Below are 15,142 nucleotides of genomic sequence, written 5' to 3' on the forward strand. Positions count from 1 at the left end.
TCCGCCCCGCTGCTCTTGGGCCTGGGCTGGGGTGGGGGGACGGTCAGGGTCCGCCGTCCTCGGAGCCCCACGCTGGCTCCGGCACACCTAGGGTAGCAGGGTTTCAGCGCTGGGCACTGACGTCGGCCTTCAAGGCCCCCTCCCCGGCCGCGGCGGAGGGAGGAGCCGGGAGCCCGCCGCCCCGCCCCCATCCCCGCCCCCGCGCGCTGCGGGCCTGGGGCGTGTAGAGGGGAGCTCAGCGGAAAACGCAGACCCCGCGCCCCCAGGCCTGGGGTCCCGGGGAGCTGAGTTCCGTGTCACCTGCGGGCCGCAGGGTCGGGGCGGGTGTCGGTGCAGGGGCCCAGGAAGTCCCGACATATGGCCGTGGGCGGTGAGTGAGGGGCACAGGTGGGCAGCACGGCCCCTCCACTGGCTCTTAGTGTTGGGGATGGGGAGGCAAACCCTTGGTAAGGAGATCGGCTCCAGCCAGGTTTGGAATGAGGGCGGGAGGCTTGGGAGGCCCCGCAGGAAGGGGGGGATCGTGGGGTGGCAACATTCCTTGTGGTTGAGCATGTGTGAGTGTGATGGGTTGGGGTTTGTTATGGGGGAATGGTGTAGAGGTGGGTTCTGGTAAAGCAGGAGGCATAGGGGAGCTGGTGGGGGTGCAGGCAGTTGTGTACCGGGGTGGATGTGGGTGGGGTAGGAGAGGGATGCGTAGACAGGGTGATTGGGGGCAGGTGTGCAAGGGAAGTAAGTGATGGGAACAAGGGAGAATGTCTGGAGTGTATGCGTGGGAAGCCTGTTCTTATGTGTGCAAATAGGGGATCTGATGCTGGGGGGATTCGGGGTGTGCAAGGAGTCATTCAGAATGAGTGTGTAAGAAGGTTGGGGGCTCCAGAGGGGTATTTAATGGGAACTGATGTTGTTCAGGGCAAGTTTGCAAGGAGCCCTTTGGGAAATGAGTGCCTGGAGGTGGGGGTTGGGCTTGCCTGGTTGAGTATGTGCAGCTGTGGACGTGGGTATTCAGGGTGCAGACTTGACACGGGGGATGTGTAGTTCATGGGGCAAGTAAGTGTGCAAGGCGTGGTTTGGAATAAGTGCACCTCAGGTATGTGGTTTTGCCTCAGGAGTGCAAATTCAGAATCCCAGAATTGAATGTCTAGACCCTGCGAATTCTCTTCACAGCTTGGCCCTCTTTTATTCTGTGGGCCTCAGTTTTTGTCTCTGGCAAACGAGTCTGAGGGTCAGTGACTAACTAGCCTCTGCCAGCAATCTCTCTAGAGTCAGGAGTCAGGGGAAAGGTGGTGAGACTTTTGGAATGTGTCTTTTTTCTTTCCTCTACCTCCAGGAAACCCATTCGGGAGCCTCTCCCCAGCCATGGACAGCCCCAGTCTTCGAGAGCTCCAACAGCCTCTGCTGGCAGGCGTGGGCTGTGGGCCCCCCATCCAGAAGCCTGGGGAACCTCAGCTGGGGCCTCCCTTTCGAGAGACAGCCTTTGCAGAGTCCCTGGGTGGTTGGCACTTCCTACCGCCAGCTCTTCCTTCTGTGAGCGCTGGTCTTGGGGAGCTGGGAACCCCTGACCTGGAGGTAGGAGCAGCAGGCCTTAGTGGGATCTGGGGGAAGGGGCTGGAGGTGAGTGAACGGGGCTCTAGTGAACCCCAGGTAGGCTGGAGGCTGGGGTATCTACCTTCAGCCTGGAGTCTCACTTCCCAACTGTATGGGGACTTCCTAGATGTCCAGTGGTGGTTTTGCATGTTCTGTGCCTCCTCTGGTTTCTTCACTTTTCTCTCCAGATTTGTCACTCATCTTTCTTCCCGCACTTTTGGCTTTCTGTCTTCCCTCTGATTTCTGGCTCCTCTGTTCTCTTGTCTTTCCACCTCTCTCTCTCTGTGTTGCTCCTGCTTTTTTTTTTTCCTTCCAAATTATTGTGTTAACTTGTATAATTTATTGTTCCTTATATACACTGTGAAGTTTGTCATACTTATGTATTTATTTTTTAAAAAGATTCTAAGTAATCTCTACACCCAACATGGGGCTCAAACTCACGGCCCCGAGATCAAGAGTTGCACACTCCACGGACTGAGGCGGCCAGACTCCCCCCACTCGTCTTTTATTTCTTACACGTGGTTTTCCGGTTACTATTCCTGCATAAAAAATCACCCCAAAACTCACTTGCTTAAAACAGCAACAATCATTATGGCTCATGGTTTCCATGGGGCAGGAATTTGGGAGGGCCTGGATTGGGCGGTTCTGCCTCAGGGTCTTTCATGAGGTTGCGGTCAGCCGGTGGCTGGAGCTGGAACAGTCCGGGGGCTGAAGGAGCTGGGGGCTGGGTGGGTGTCTCTCTCTTAATGTAGTCTTGGGGCTTCTGCCTGGGGCTCCCCTCATGGGCTGGTTTGGGCCTCCTCACAACATGGCAGCTGCAGCATGGTCTGCGTCCTTCTGTCCCTCCAGCCTCCGGCACGAGTGCTTTGGCAAGGCAGAAACTGCCTCACCTTTTTTGACTTATGCTCCAAAGTCATGTGGCATTACTTCCACCACATTCTACCAATTATGAGTGAGTCACAGCCTGCCCAGACTCAGGGAGAGGGGACACAGACCTCACCCCTTGGTGGCAAGAGTGTATCAGTCACACTGTGAGAGGAGCAATGTGGGATGAGAGATGGTCGTGGCCATTTTTGGAAACACCGTCTGCCACAGCGAGACAGGGTCACTTTGACATCGTTCTGTGTCTGAAAATTCCATTCTTTGAAGATTTGGAGGGAGGGCCTTATTATTTCTGGTCTTTTAGGGTTTCTTGTGTGCCTGGTTATCTTTGGACTGTATGCTGGTCATCACAGTCGAAAAGCTATTTTTAGGAAAAATTGTTGTGAGGCCTAGACTGAAGGTACGTACCTTTCTCCGAGAGGAGTTGGTTTGCTTGCCATCTGCCTGTGGATACTACCGGTAGTTAGAGATCAGTTTTCATCTAGTTCATGGTTGGGTTGAGAGGTTATTTTTCTGGGCTTGGCAGTTGGCTTCAGGGTAAAAGAGGCCTTTTCTGTTTGTTTGATCTTTCTGCTAACTTGGATTTTAATTGCAGTTTGGGCCTTATAAGAATTGCTTAAAATCTTATGAGCTGTTTAATGCGAGGTTTAAAAAAAATTTTTTTTAAATCTAGAGTTAGTTTTGAGCTGGTAGATTTTCCCTAGTAACGTAGGCCCCATTACTCTTGGATTCGTCTCTCTTGGATTCCAAGTTTTTGCCGTCTCTCTTGGATTCCAACTTTTTGCCAGTTCCTGTCCCCGTTGGTGTCTGCCTCCACTCTTTTTTTTTTTTTTTTTAAGATTTTAATCATTTATTTGACAGAGAGAGAGAGATCACAAGTAGGCAGAGAGGCAGGCGGGGGTGGGGGGAGCAGGCCCCCTGCCGAGCAGAGCCGGATGCGGGACTTGATCCCAGGATCCTGAGATCATGACCTGAGGTGAAGGCAGAGGCCCAACCCACTGAGCCACCCAGGCACCCCATCTGCCTCCACTCGTAACTCTGAAATTATACTACCATGATGGGACCTGTGCAGTCTTTGAAATTGAACATAAAACTTTGGGTGTGGATGGGGGTTCTTCTCTGGAGAGAGGATATACAGCTTCCCCTCAAGGGGATCCAGGCTGTAGAAAGTTAAGAGCCTATCTCCTGGAATGTTTTCTTCTTTTTGGTGTTTCTGAGGAGGCCCTGGTATTGGTCTTTGGGGGTAATGGGGAGCAGAGTGGTGGGGCAGGGAAGGTGTGTGGAACGCCCACTCAGGCCCTTTCCCACCCACAGGACCCATCATCCAGCGACAGCGACTCAGACTGGGACACGGGCAGCCTTCTCTCCCCGCTCCTACCCCACGACCACCTCGGGCTGGCTGTCTTCTCCATGCTCTGCTGTTTCTGGCCTGTGGGCATCGCAGCCTTCTGCCTGGCCCAGAAGGTCAGTCTGTGGATAGGGCTGGATCTAAGGGGAAAGTGTATTCAGAACAAAACAGAAGTGCTATGCGTTGGTGGGGGGCAAAAGTGGAGAGAAGGACCTGCATAGAAACATGGAAAGGTAGAACAAGTGTTTCAGAGTGGAAGCCCAGAGCAGTGGTTAGGAACCTGGGCTCATATTCCTAGGTCTGACACACTCCATTTAGACTTTTGGGCAAGCCACCTAACCTCCTTGGGCCTCATTTTCCTCACCTGTAAAACGGGAATAATTCCTACCTTTGGGTCATCGTGAGGATCAGAGAGTTCGAACGGTAGCACCGAGTGAGAGGTCTATTTTTATTAGCCACCTGGGCACCCCTGTGCGTGGCCCACAGTGGCTGCTCCCTGTTTTTGGAATCTCTGAATGAGCCTCTGGGCGTGCCGGTGGGGGCGGGTCCAGGGCAAGGGTCTGGGGCTGCGGGCAGCAGGGTGGGAAGAGGGGACGCCTGAGTCACCGCTGCCCAACGCCTCCACAGACCAACAAGGCTTGGGCCAAGGGGGACGTCCAGGGGGCAGGGGCTGCCTCCCGCCGCGCCTTCCTGCTGGGGGTCCTCGCCGTCGGGCTGGGCGTGTGCACATATGCGGCCGCCTTGGTGACCCTGGCCGCCTACCTGGCCTCCCGGGAGCCGCCCTAGTTGCCCCTGCCGCCCCCACTGTGAATCAGGGGCCGGACCCGGGCGCACCGCTGGCAACGTGGAGAATCTGGGTGGATGAGGCGGCAGCAGCGGCAGAACCCTCCTTCCTGGCCACTGCAGCGTGAGATTAAACTCCAGACGCTCTCGCAGCCAAACCTCTGTGTGTGTGTGTGTACTGGGGGTGGGGGGAAGGAGGGAGCTCAGGGAGACCAGGAAGGGACACGCGGCCAGTGACAACAGGCTATCTCCAGAGACCTTGGAGCTGGAAGAGGGCAAATCCGTGGGGTAGAGGGTTCCCAAATTGCAGAATGTTCTCCTTGCACTGTGGCCTGTGGAGAATTACCCCAGGTTCCAAGGGTTTACTTCTCCTTAGCTCTGCAATTGGCCCAAGTGACTTCTCTTTGAGCCTCCTATTTTCCCTTCTCCAAAATGGGACTTTCTCCACCCCTGGGGAGGACCAGATGGGTGACACCTGTAAAGGGCAGTATCCCTCTGAGCTCTTCCCACGGCTGGCGGCAGAAACCAGACTCAGGGGCTCAGATGAAATGAGCAGTCTGGTCTCTCCAGCTCTTGACCCTCCTTTCCTGTTGGCCTCATTCTGTGCAGGCTTCTGGGGGAGAAAGATGGCCCCAGGAGCTGAGGTACCCCATGGGAATCACACGGCTGGCCGGAGACCAGGAAGGCTGGAGCTTTAAGGTACTGGGGTGCAAGCCCCCCAGACAGACCCTGAGCGCTCCCCAGAGGCACAGGAGTGCTCACAGAGCAGCCTGAGAAATGACGGAGTAATGACGTGACAGGCAGCTTAGCACTCTCACTGTTTAATGCCACTCCAGTGGGTCTTAACTAGAAGAAAACACTTTCTCATTGGGTGTTCTCCTGAGTCTCACGGAGCAGAGTTTCGAGCTAGACTCTGATGCTTCTCCTTGGTTACTGGGGACGAAAATGACACAGGCTCCAAGGGGCAATTGTGGGAACTGTGTGAACTAGTTCAAGCATGTGAAGCGCACAGCAGAGGGCCCGCCAGACATATAATTTTCACTGTAAAGCCCCCAATGTCAGTGCCCCACAGAATCCGGCGACCACGTGGCCCAGCTGTGGGACAGTCACTCCTCAGGCGGTGTGCTCATGTTTTTGGCTCCTTCCCGCTAAATACAGGGGTGGGGGACCCAGTGGTCAAAGGGCAACTAAACCACACCCCCCTCCATATTTCCATACACCCTGCAGGGTGCTACCACCCGGTGAGAAGAAATGGGCCTCGGCCACTTCCGGTTACAAGTGGGGAACCGCAGTCAGGACCGTGCTGGTGTCTCCCCAGACTCAAGTTGAGGCCACCCTGCCCCATTACGGACTAGCTGGTGACACGGGGCAGCTCACTGGCTTCTGAGCTGGTTTCTTCATGTTAGGACAGGGATGCCAAGACCCACAAGGCTTCACCACTGTGCCTGTTCTGTCCCTGACCCATCTCCCTGCTCCAGCCACCATCACAGAGCCCAGGGGAGCCTTGCTGGCGCTGCACGTCCTGCAGGCCTCCTCCGAGGACTTTCCTTAGACGCACCCCCATCTCACCCCACCCCACCCCCTGCAGATGTCCTCCCAAACCCCTCTTCCCTGCTTTTTGCTTCCTTCTTAGCGTTTACCACCACCGGCCAACACCGATTTTTTTGCCCTTCACTCTACTGCTCCTTGAACCCAGGACCGGGGGGGGGGGGCGTCATCCCCCTCGGAGTGTTGCACCCAGCAGGACTGCACACAGCGGGTGCCCCACAGGTATCTGTGGGACTGGCAGGTGGGGAAGGGAGGGGTTCCCAGGTCAGAAATGCTTTCCTGGGGGCCAGGGTGGGTCCGTGCCCCAAGGCCCACAAGCTCATCCGGGCGCACAGGGACTGAGAGGCGAGGCCGGCTGCTGGTTTATTTTCCATGGAGGTAGTGGGTGGCGGTGGCGGGGAGGGCGCCCTGCCCTGGCTTGTCTCAGCTCTTGGAGTAACGCCTCTGCAGCGATTCCCGGTAGAAGCGGAAGACGTGTTGCGAGGCAGCCTGGGCCGCAGCCAGGCACTGCTGGAGCTGGAGGCGGGGAGAGAGCTGGTGGTACTGGGGCCTCCCTGCTCCCGCACCCCCCCACCGACCCCACAGCCTGCCCTGACCCTGGTTGTTCCCGGAGCCCCCAGACCTCCTGCTTCCCCTGCAGTGGGGCAAGTGGCCAGGGGATTGTTTCCAAGGTCTTTCTTTCTTCCCTACTTGGTGGGCTCTTTCTGAGAGGCGGAACTGAGAAAAAGGGGAGGGCTTCAGGGGTCCAATTCTGGTAGCGTGGACAGGTGGGATCAGGCATCTTGACCCCCGCGAGAGGCCTCAGCCTGGCCCAGCTCCAGCTGGATATTTAGAATTTTTGAGCCACCGGCCCAGTGATGCCAGATCATCTTGGAAGCTGTGGAATCTGGGACGCACCACACATTCCTAGGCTCACAGGAGGAACAGGTCGAAGTGGTCTGGGAGAGCAGAGCTCCGGGATTCTGGGAGCGCCCGGCTCTGAGCAGGAGATGCCTCACCTCCCGATCTCAGCCTAAGCGCTCTCCTCCTCTGCTCTCCTGACTGGGGCTTCCCTTTTAAATTCCCACAAGGGTTTCTGTGCTTACAACGTCTAAAAACCCCTTCTACATACAGAAGGGATATAAGGAAGAGGCTCTCCTTCCCCCTCCCAGGGTCCCGACAAGACCTCACATCCAGGAAGGAGGATCTGGTCATCCCGTCTCCACCTCAGTACCTCAGCATCGGAGTAGAGCCCCTTGGTGGTGGACATCAGCAGCTTCCGTTCCACGCTGTCAAGCGCCAAGGTCAGGACGGCCCGGGCCTCCTATGGATGAGGGGTAGGATGCCCAGACTCTTGCATCAGGCAGTCTCAGCGGGTCCCAAGGAGGGGACCTGCCCCTCCCCCAGCCCGCAGTCTCTAGGGTGTCAGGTGTAGGTGTTTTGTCTGTGCACCACCTGCTTCCCGGGGCAGTGCCCTTGGGCCTTCCTTCTGTGGAACTGCTTCCCATCCTCCGACGTCACCTGCATGTTTCCAACAGGGGCTTCCAACAGGGGGGCAGCTGCACAGCCAGTCATCAGTGGATACTTCTCGGCCCCCCGCTCCCCTTCCCGCCTCTGTCCCACCAGGGCTGGAAGCTGGCAGACTGTTTCCCACACTCCCCGGACTCTCCTTGTTATGTGCCCCTGATAATCTGGGGGAGAGGCCGAGGGAGGGAGGGCTGTGTCCTGTCCTCACTCTGACAGAAGCAGGGGCTGTGGCAGTTCCCGCAGTAGCCGTGGAGGCTGGTGGGGAGGTGGCTGTCTCCAGACTTCCGCTGCCAGAGCCAAGCCAGGACGCCTTGTGTGCACCCAGACCCGACTGTTGACAATATCTCTCAACAGCGCAGAGGGCGAGCGCCCTATGGGCCGCTAGTCTCTGGGTATCGCCCTCCCTCCTGTTTGCCCCTTTGGCTCTTCCAACAAGATCCTGACCCATTTCCTGCAGGAAATTCTCTGTGTGAAATACTTCAGGTGGGTTCGGCTTTCCTGATAGGACGCGCCCATCACAGTACAGGGTGAGTATCTGGGAAGAGCCTGAGCCCTGGGCGCTGTGAACTTGAGCTGGTGAGGAAAGCATGGAGTTCTAGGGGCTCGTCCCAGCCTTGGGCAAGGTGCTGGCTAGCGAATGGAACAGAACAGAACCAAAATGCATAAGACTGCAGAGAATGAGAAGCCAGATGAGGAAATCCTTATGGTGTTTGAGACCCTGGCTCCAGCCGGACCTCTGTTCTGAGCATTGTACTGAAGGTCAATATATTCCCTTTCCACTTAAGTGGGTCCGAGCTGGGGTTCTAGGACCTGTGCTGATGAACAGACCAGAGCTTGCCAACCGGGACCGATGTGATAGGAGCCAAGTGCTTCAGGGAAGTGAGGCCGAGAGGAGGAGTGTCTGCTCACAGCCGTTCACCGCCCCGGCCTTCAGACTTACCTTTTCTTGTTTGGCCGTGGGATCCAGCACAAGGGTCCCGTCCGCGTTCAGAGCGCAGGTGACACCACAGAAGAGGGCCCGCATGGGCACCCCCGCGTCCACCAATGCCATACAGGCGGCGTTCAGGCAACAGGCCAGGAGCTGGGTGCCACAGGGCAGGGTTAAGAAGCATTCCCGCGATGGGAGTGGCCTGCAGAGCACCCTGCCAGTGTTTGTGGCCGATTCCACCGACTGATCACAGGGAGGCAGCAGGGTACAGTGCTTCTAAGGGGTTTTGGGACCAAGCAGCTTTGGGCTCCTGACCTGCTCTTGCCACCTCTCAGCTGTGTGAGCTTGAGCAAGTGACTTACTCTCTCTGAGCCTCAATCAGGGGTCCTAATGATACTCAACAGATTTGTCTTGAAGCACGTGCCAAGCACCTTCAGGAAACTGAGGGCAGGAGGGGAGGAACCTCCCACAATCACATGGGACGTAGTGGAAGCGCCAGGCCTGAAGCTTGGGGATCTGGAGGTAGCCACCACCAGGTGACACAGGGAGGAGCAGTCATCTTTAGCGGAGAGGAGTGGCTGTAGCATGGCGGAGGCAAGCCCCGGCCAGGAGCCAGACAACCAGTCCTGCCTCAGTTTCCTCTAGTCTCTGTCCCCAGCCCCATCACAGTGGCTAAGGGTCCAGCTTCACGGTCAGTCCGTTCCAGCTCCGCCACTGTTACTCTATTACTTCCCTTCTCAGAAGCCCCTCTAGAAATGCCCAATTCTGGTCCTTGGGCCTAACCTCTCACCAAACAGGGATCTTGCTAGGCCAGGCTGCTGACCTAACTACTCTGCTGCTCAGGACAGCCTAGCATCACCCCAGGTCAGAGTGGAGGTCAATGGCACAGGCTCTGCAGGCAGTCAGGCCTGGGCTGCAATTCTGCCAATGCTGCCTTCTAGCTGTGTGACCCTGGGCAAGTGACGTTCCCTCTCGGGGCCTGCTTCCTCACCTCCAACATGGGAGCACAAGAACACCCATCTGCCAGGAGCCTTTGGGCTCTGGGAGCAGATGGCTTGGGCACAAAGGAATGGACCTAGCTGTGCCTTAGTTTCCCCATTTGGAACATGGGGATTATAGTGGCACCTATTGTGCTGTTCGTTAAGTGAGTTAATACAAGTCAGGCACTCAGAGCAGTGCCTGACACGGGGTAAGCGCTCAAGCTGTGTCTGCTGTTCTTCAACAAGTGGGTGACTGTCGAGTGTTTTGAGGCCTTAAGGGTAACAGCGAGGGAGGCCATCAGTAAGCTTCTGGAGGATTTCCTGGAGGCGGCAGCCCTGGGGGAAAGGATACAGAGCCAGCATCACTGACAACCTGCAGCACCACAGTGATGGAGGTGCGTGGGTGCAGTGTTCCCAAGACCACAGCTTCACACGTGTTCCTGATCAGCCGCTCCCGGCTCTTCTCTGCGACACCTGGGGAAATCAGGGGTGGGGTGGGGTGGGGTTGTCAGCCTCTTCCCTTCCGTCTGGCTCACCTTCCTCCATGTGCCCCACCCAAGCCCTCTGGAAAGGGCCTGCCTGTGTCCGCCAGGGTTAGTGCTGGACCCTGCATGGATGACACAGGATCCCCAGTGGGAAGGGGGCAGGGCCTGACCAATACCCAATTCACCCCTGCCCCCTCCGGCATCCAGCAAGGGAGCCTCTTGGGGGAGGAAAACCCCAGAGTTCCCTTGTCCCCTACTGCTGTCCACTCCTGCCCCCATGAACCCAGCCCCCGGAGTGAGGGGGTGAGGAACCTGGTGGAACAACAGGTTAGTGGAAAGGAGGGGAGATGGAGCCAGGAAAGAAGGGGTAGGACAGACAAAGGTTGGGGGGAGACACTAAGAGCTGGGGTTGAGGCGAGAAGGGAGAGAGGACACCCTGGGGACAGTGGCGAGGAAGAAGCTAGAGATCCTGCTGGGCCCGATTACCAGGCAGCCCGATCTTCGGCCTCAGGATCACCTCCAAGGTGGCCTTGTTGAAGATCTCTTTGCTGACCTTCACCTCAGCTGGCCCGTACACGCCCGCCAGGACCGACGTATCCCCTGGGGAGACAGCAGAGGCGGCCTCAGGCACATCCTGCTTTCCTTGGGGGGTCCCAGTGAAGCGCCAAGCCCCCATCACTCCCGGTCCAGCCCGCCACTTGCCGGCAGTGATTCTGAGCATTTGCTGTGTTTCCATATGTGACATGGGGATGATAATGGCGCCTCCCTCACGGCATCATGAGGATTAGGTAAGGTAATCCACGTAAGCCACTGCGAACACTGGCACATGCCCAGCACGTGACCAACTTTAGCTATTGTTGACTTGATCAGGAAGTTCTTCCCGTGAGCTAATCTTCCTCCCCTTTACTTGGTCTCAACTCCTTCCAAAGCTTCCTCCAACCTGTCTTCCCTCAGGCTCACATCCCCCAACTCTGCAGCAGTCGGGACCTCTGAGAAAGTGAGACATAACCTGGGAGTGGTCCCGAGTGGGCATGAACAGCGGCCAGGGAGGTAAGACCTGGGAGTAAAGGCCTGGCTTCTGGGATGCCTGGGGGGCCCAGTTGGCCTTAGGCTCAGGTCATGATCTCAGAGTCCTGGGATTGAGTCCCGCATTGGGCTCCTGCTCATCGGGGAGTCTGCTTCTCCCTCTCCCTCTGCCTCTACCTAGTGCTCCCCCTGCTTGTGCTCCTTCTCTCTCTCTGTGTCAAATAAATAAAATCTAAAAAAAAAGAAGCCTGGCTTCTAGACCTATCTGCCTCCTGCTGGCTTTGTAAACTCCGCTGATGGTGCTCACTTCTCCGGGCCTCCGTTTTGCCATCTGCAAAATGAAGAGACTGGACTACACCCGTGGCTTCCAAACTTCTCTCACCGAAAGTCCCAAGAAAAAAAAATACATTTCATGGGCACCACTCCAAACTCATGCAAACATCTGTGTGTGTAAACAGAACAAAGGCCTCACTAAACAACTCTTACCACTGCTGCTCTGACACACTCTGATGCTTTCTACTTTATTCCAGTTAGTTTACTTTTTACTTATTTACTTTTAAGATTTTATCTTTAAATGATCTCCACACCCCATGTGAGGCTCGAATTCACCACCCTGGAATAAAGTCGCACGCTCCTCGGACTGACAGAGCCAGCCTGGTACCTTCCTCTATTCCATTAAATAAAAAAAGACTACAGGGGCACCTGTGTGGCTCAGTGGTTGAAGCCTCTGCCTTCGGCTTGGGTCATGATCCCAGGGTCCTGGGATCGAGCCCTGCGTCCGGCTCTCTGCTCAGAGGGAAGCCTGTTTCCTCGTCTCTCTCTGCCTGCCTCTCAGCCTACTTGTGATCTCTCTCTCTGTCAAATAAACAAATAAAATCTTTAAAAAAAAAAAAAGACTACGGAACGCAGCAGTGGTTCTCAACTCAGGCTGCACACTGGAATCACCGGGGAGCGTGAGATGATCCTGACACCCTGCCCCTCCCCCAGGGATCCTAACTCAACTGCTGGGGTGGGGCGTGGGCACTGGGGGCATCTGAGCTCCATGGGTCATTCCAGCGTGCAGCTGGGCCCACAGTCTGCAGTGGGCAACACAGAGTGGGAGCACAGGCTTCTAAACACAGAACATGGAATCCCCACAGAGGTTACAAATGCCTGGGGCAGGGCGGGGGGGAGGGGCGGCGGGGAGACACATGATGACAGCCTTGGCAGGTGCAAGGTGCATTCTGGGGCTCTACCTATTTAACAACCCATGGAGGACATAAGGGGGTGGGACACACTCTCCCACGGTCTGCATGGGTCCTGGGGGTTTGGGAGTTTTAGAGCACGGGAGGGGCTACCCTCCTCAATATTTCTGATGTGGAAGAAACTCCATGTGAATGGAGCAGCAGAACTAAGTCTCAGGAAGGGCCTGGGAAAGCCCCCAGCATCAGGGCACATTTCCTGGGTTGGGGAGGAGGAGGAGGCTGCAGGGATTCTCTTCAGCTCCTGGGGAATCTGCCCTCAGAGGGGAACTTAACCACACAGTGGTCTTCATTTTTGTTACTCTGGAGGACCTGCCTGTGGCCCCCATGAACCTAGGCAGACCCTCCCTGTCACCTTCTCATGGACGTGGCTCCTGCAATTCTCTCGTCTCTGGACCCACATCCATCTTCAACTCCTCTCCCATGTATCTGAGCCCCATACAGCAAAGCTCCTAAAGACACATCTCTAAGTTGCTTTTTCTTCTCCGCTCCCATCAGAGCAGCTTTTGACAGCGTCAGGGATGACATGTGTCCAGACCATCCAGCCACAGCTCTGGAGGACAGATGCAGCTGGTGGGCCCTTACAACACTTCTCCAGGCCCCAGGTCAGTGGCCTCTCTTGGTTTTTCTCCTACCTCCTTCCTCCTACCTTCCTGACCGCTCTTCTCTCTTCTCCTAGCCCCTCAAAGGTTAGAGGACCAAGGTCAAGTCCTGTGACTTCTTCTCTTTTCCGTCTACGGTCGTTTTCTTGATTTCATCAATCCAATGAAATACCACCTATAGTCAGAGAAGTCCAAATTGTATGTCCAGATGGGGTCTCTCTTCTGAAATGCAGACTTGTAGGTCCTATTGCCCTTTCCATATGGTTGCTGTGATGTCTACCAGGCCCTGCAAACTTACTGTTCCAAAATAAACTCAGAGTCTCTCAGTACAGCTGATTGGGGAAAAACACCTCAGTGTTATCCCTCTCCTTCTCACACGCCAACACTGAACCATCTGCAGATTTTTATCAGTTTTACTTTCTTTTTTTTTTTTTTTTAAGATTTTATTTATTTATTTGACAGAGATCACAAGTAGGCAGAGAAACAGGCAGAGAGAGAGGAGGAAGCAGGCTCCCTGCTGAGCAGAAAGCCTGATGCGGGGCTCGATCCCAGGACCCTGAGATCATGACCTGAGCCCAAGGCAGAGGCTTGAACCCACTGAGCCACCAAGGCACCCCATATCAGTTTTACTTTCAATATATACCCCGAATCTCACCATCTCCACTGCTTCTACTCTGGTCTGAGCTACCACCATCTCCCCTTCTTTCCCCTACCTCTACAGTCAACACCGCAGTTGGAGAGAGTCTGTTAAAATATATTCAGATCATGCCACCACTCTGAGCAAAACCTGGGAGCAGTGGCCCACAACTTATTCACCAGGCCTCAAATGACATACCATCCCCCTTAATTCTCCCCAGCCTCCTCATTGCTCCAGCCACACTGTCTCCAGACTATCCCTCAAACACACCAGGAAGGTCCTTGCTTCAGGGTCTTTGTCCTTGCCGTTCTCCATCCTTGGTATGTTTTTCCTCCTGGAATCTTCAGGTTGCTCCCTTACCTTTACCATCTCATCAAGGCTTTTCCTGACCATCCTGCTGATGGTCAACCCCCTCTGGCAGGAAATATTTCCCTTCCCTACTATATTTTTCTCCACAGTGTTTTCCTGTATATTTTACTTAGTTATCTTTGGTCTGTCTCCCTGACCAGAACATAAAATGTTCGGTCAGGAATTAAAATATTTTTTTTATTAAGGTATTCCCAGTGCCCAGAACAGTACTTAGCACAAATACACGTGTGTTCAATGAAGAAACGAATGAAAACAGGTTTTGTACCTGGGTAGAAGATGATACCCCTAGTGAGGAAACTGAAGCATTTATGGGGGCAAGTGTTAGGCCTATCTCCAGAGGAATACATACCTGGGTCAGGGAGTTGAGTCTAATTTGAGATGTATATGGCTAGGGGAAGGGGATATTTACCCAGCAGGTAAGACCTGCCCCAAACTCCGTATGAGAGACTCATACGGAGAGATGTGTATCACAGTCAAAGGGATATTTACCCCACTGGTCGGGAGAAAGGGGGACATCACTCTCAATCTGAAAGTATTTACTGGGGGAGAAGACATGCTACCGTCTAGAGAGTAATGAGGCCGCTGGTGGTGATCTGCCCCTCTTCCAGCCGAGTATTTGCCAGGGTGGGGGATACCGATTGTCTCTCTTGTAGTCGGGAGGGAGAGAGAGCATTGGCCGGGATAAAAGGAAATGCACCAGTCCAGGAGGGACATTTATCAGCTGGTGGCACTGCTTTCCATGATGCACCGTGACCTTCAAAACAAATACAACGTGGCGAACCTGGCCCGGGCACTATTTACCTAGGTTAAGTTCTTACCTTGCAGGAATGAAGCAGATCCATCAGGCCGAGACAGAAGGTTCTGTTCACAAGCAAAGTGCCGGAGGCTGCAGCTCGAGCCCCGTGGGCGGGACTCTGTCCCGGACTCAGTGCGGATCTTGGCGTCAGCCTGCATCGCCCTCTCCACCGCCCCAGAGCCCACGTGCAGCCGGGGACTCCTGCTTCCGCCCTAAAGCGCGCGTTTCCGCATAGGCTGCGTATCCACTGCGCACGCGCCGCTCCGGTTGTCAGGACCCGTGCGCGCACGTGGCTCCGCGTTTACTAACAATCTGGCTCCTCCTACTCCAGGAAAGCCATTGGAGAGTAAAGAAGAGGGGGCGGGCATTGGCGTGGGCTCATCCTACCCGAGGCCCCGGGCCCTAAAGCCCTGGGGCTCCGGTCAGG

General features: G+C 55.4%; 2 protein-coding genes across 3 annotated transcripts; one reads left to right on the plus strand and one right to left on the minus strand.

Moving 5' to 3' along the window:
• The first annotated feature begins 208 nt into the window (after window positions 1-208).
• On the plus strand, window positions 209-5,013 carry TMEM91 (transmembrane protein 91). Of its 2 annotated transcripts, none has more exons than XM_045988779.1 (4): window positions 209-370; window positions 1,328-1,566; window positions 3,781-3,930; window positions 4,630-5,013. In XM_045988779.1, exons 1-4 carry the CDS (start codon window positions 358-360, stop codon window positions 4,723-4,725), a joined length of 498 nt encoding a protein of 165 aa, XP_045844735.1. In that variant the 5' UTR covers window positions 209-357; the 3' UTR covers window positions 4,726-5,013. The 2 variants fall into 2 exon arrangements, with proteins under 2 accessions (XP_045844735.1, XP_045844734.1); XM_045988778.1 differs by having other exon boundaries at window positions 4,442-4,727.
• Window positions 5,014-6,484: 1,471 nt separating this feature from the next.
• EXOSC5 (exosome component 5) lies at window positions 6,485-14,956 on the minus strand. Its single transcript, XM_045987052.1, has 6 exons — window positions 14,738-14,956; window positions 10,531-10,644; window positions 9,912-10,033; window positions 8,592-8,732; window positions 7,359-7,448; window positions 6,485-6,661 (listed from the first exon to the last, which is right to left on the minus strand). The coding sequence occupies exons 1-6, from the start codon at window positions 14,871-14,873 to the stop codon at window positions 6,569-6,571; spliced, it is 696 nt and encodes a 231-aa protein (XP_045843008.1). The 5' UTR covers window positions 14,874-14,956; the 3' UTR covers window positions 6,485-6,568.
• Between the last annotated feature and the right edge of the window lie 186 nt (window positions 14,957-15,142).

Source organism: Meles meles, chromosome 19 (genome assembly GCF_922984935.1).
Source record: "Meles meles chromosome 19, mMelMel3.1 paternal haplotype, whole genome shotgun sequence".
Taxonomy (NCBI): domain Eukaryota; kingdom Metazoa; phylum Chordata; class Mammalia; order Carnivora; family Mustelidae; genus Meles; species Meles meles.

What these genes read in the sequence shown, in the direction of transcription:
- TMEM91 (XM_045988778.1), top strand. An exon ending in TGGGAACCCCTGACCTGGAG is followed by an intron (nt 1,567 to 3,780) that starts GTAGGAGCAGCA and finishes TCCCACCCACAG; the next exon opens with GACCCATCATCCAGCGACAG. An exon ending in CCTTCTGCCTGGCCCAGAAG is followed by an intron (nt 3,931 to 4,441) that starts GTCAGTCTGTGG and finishes ACGCCTCCACAG; the next exon opens with ACCAACAAGGCTTGGGCCAA.
- EXOSC5 (XM_045987052.1), bottom strand. Translation starts at nt 14,873, where the DNA reads ATGCAGGCTGACGCCAAGATCCGCACTGAGTCCGGGACAGAGTCCCGC. An exon ending in GCCGAAGATCGGGCTGCCTG is followed by an intron (nt 10,034 to 10,530) that starts GTAATCGGGCCC and finishes TGATTTCCCCAG; the next exon opens with GTGTCGCAGAGAAGAGCCGG. An exon ending in GGCTCTACTCCGATGCTGAG is followed by an intron (nt 6,662 to 7,358) that starts GTACTGAGGTGG and finishes CCCCGCCTCCAG; the next exon opens with CTCCAGCAGTGCCTGGCTGC.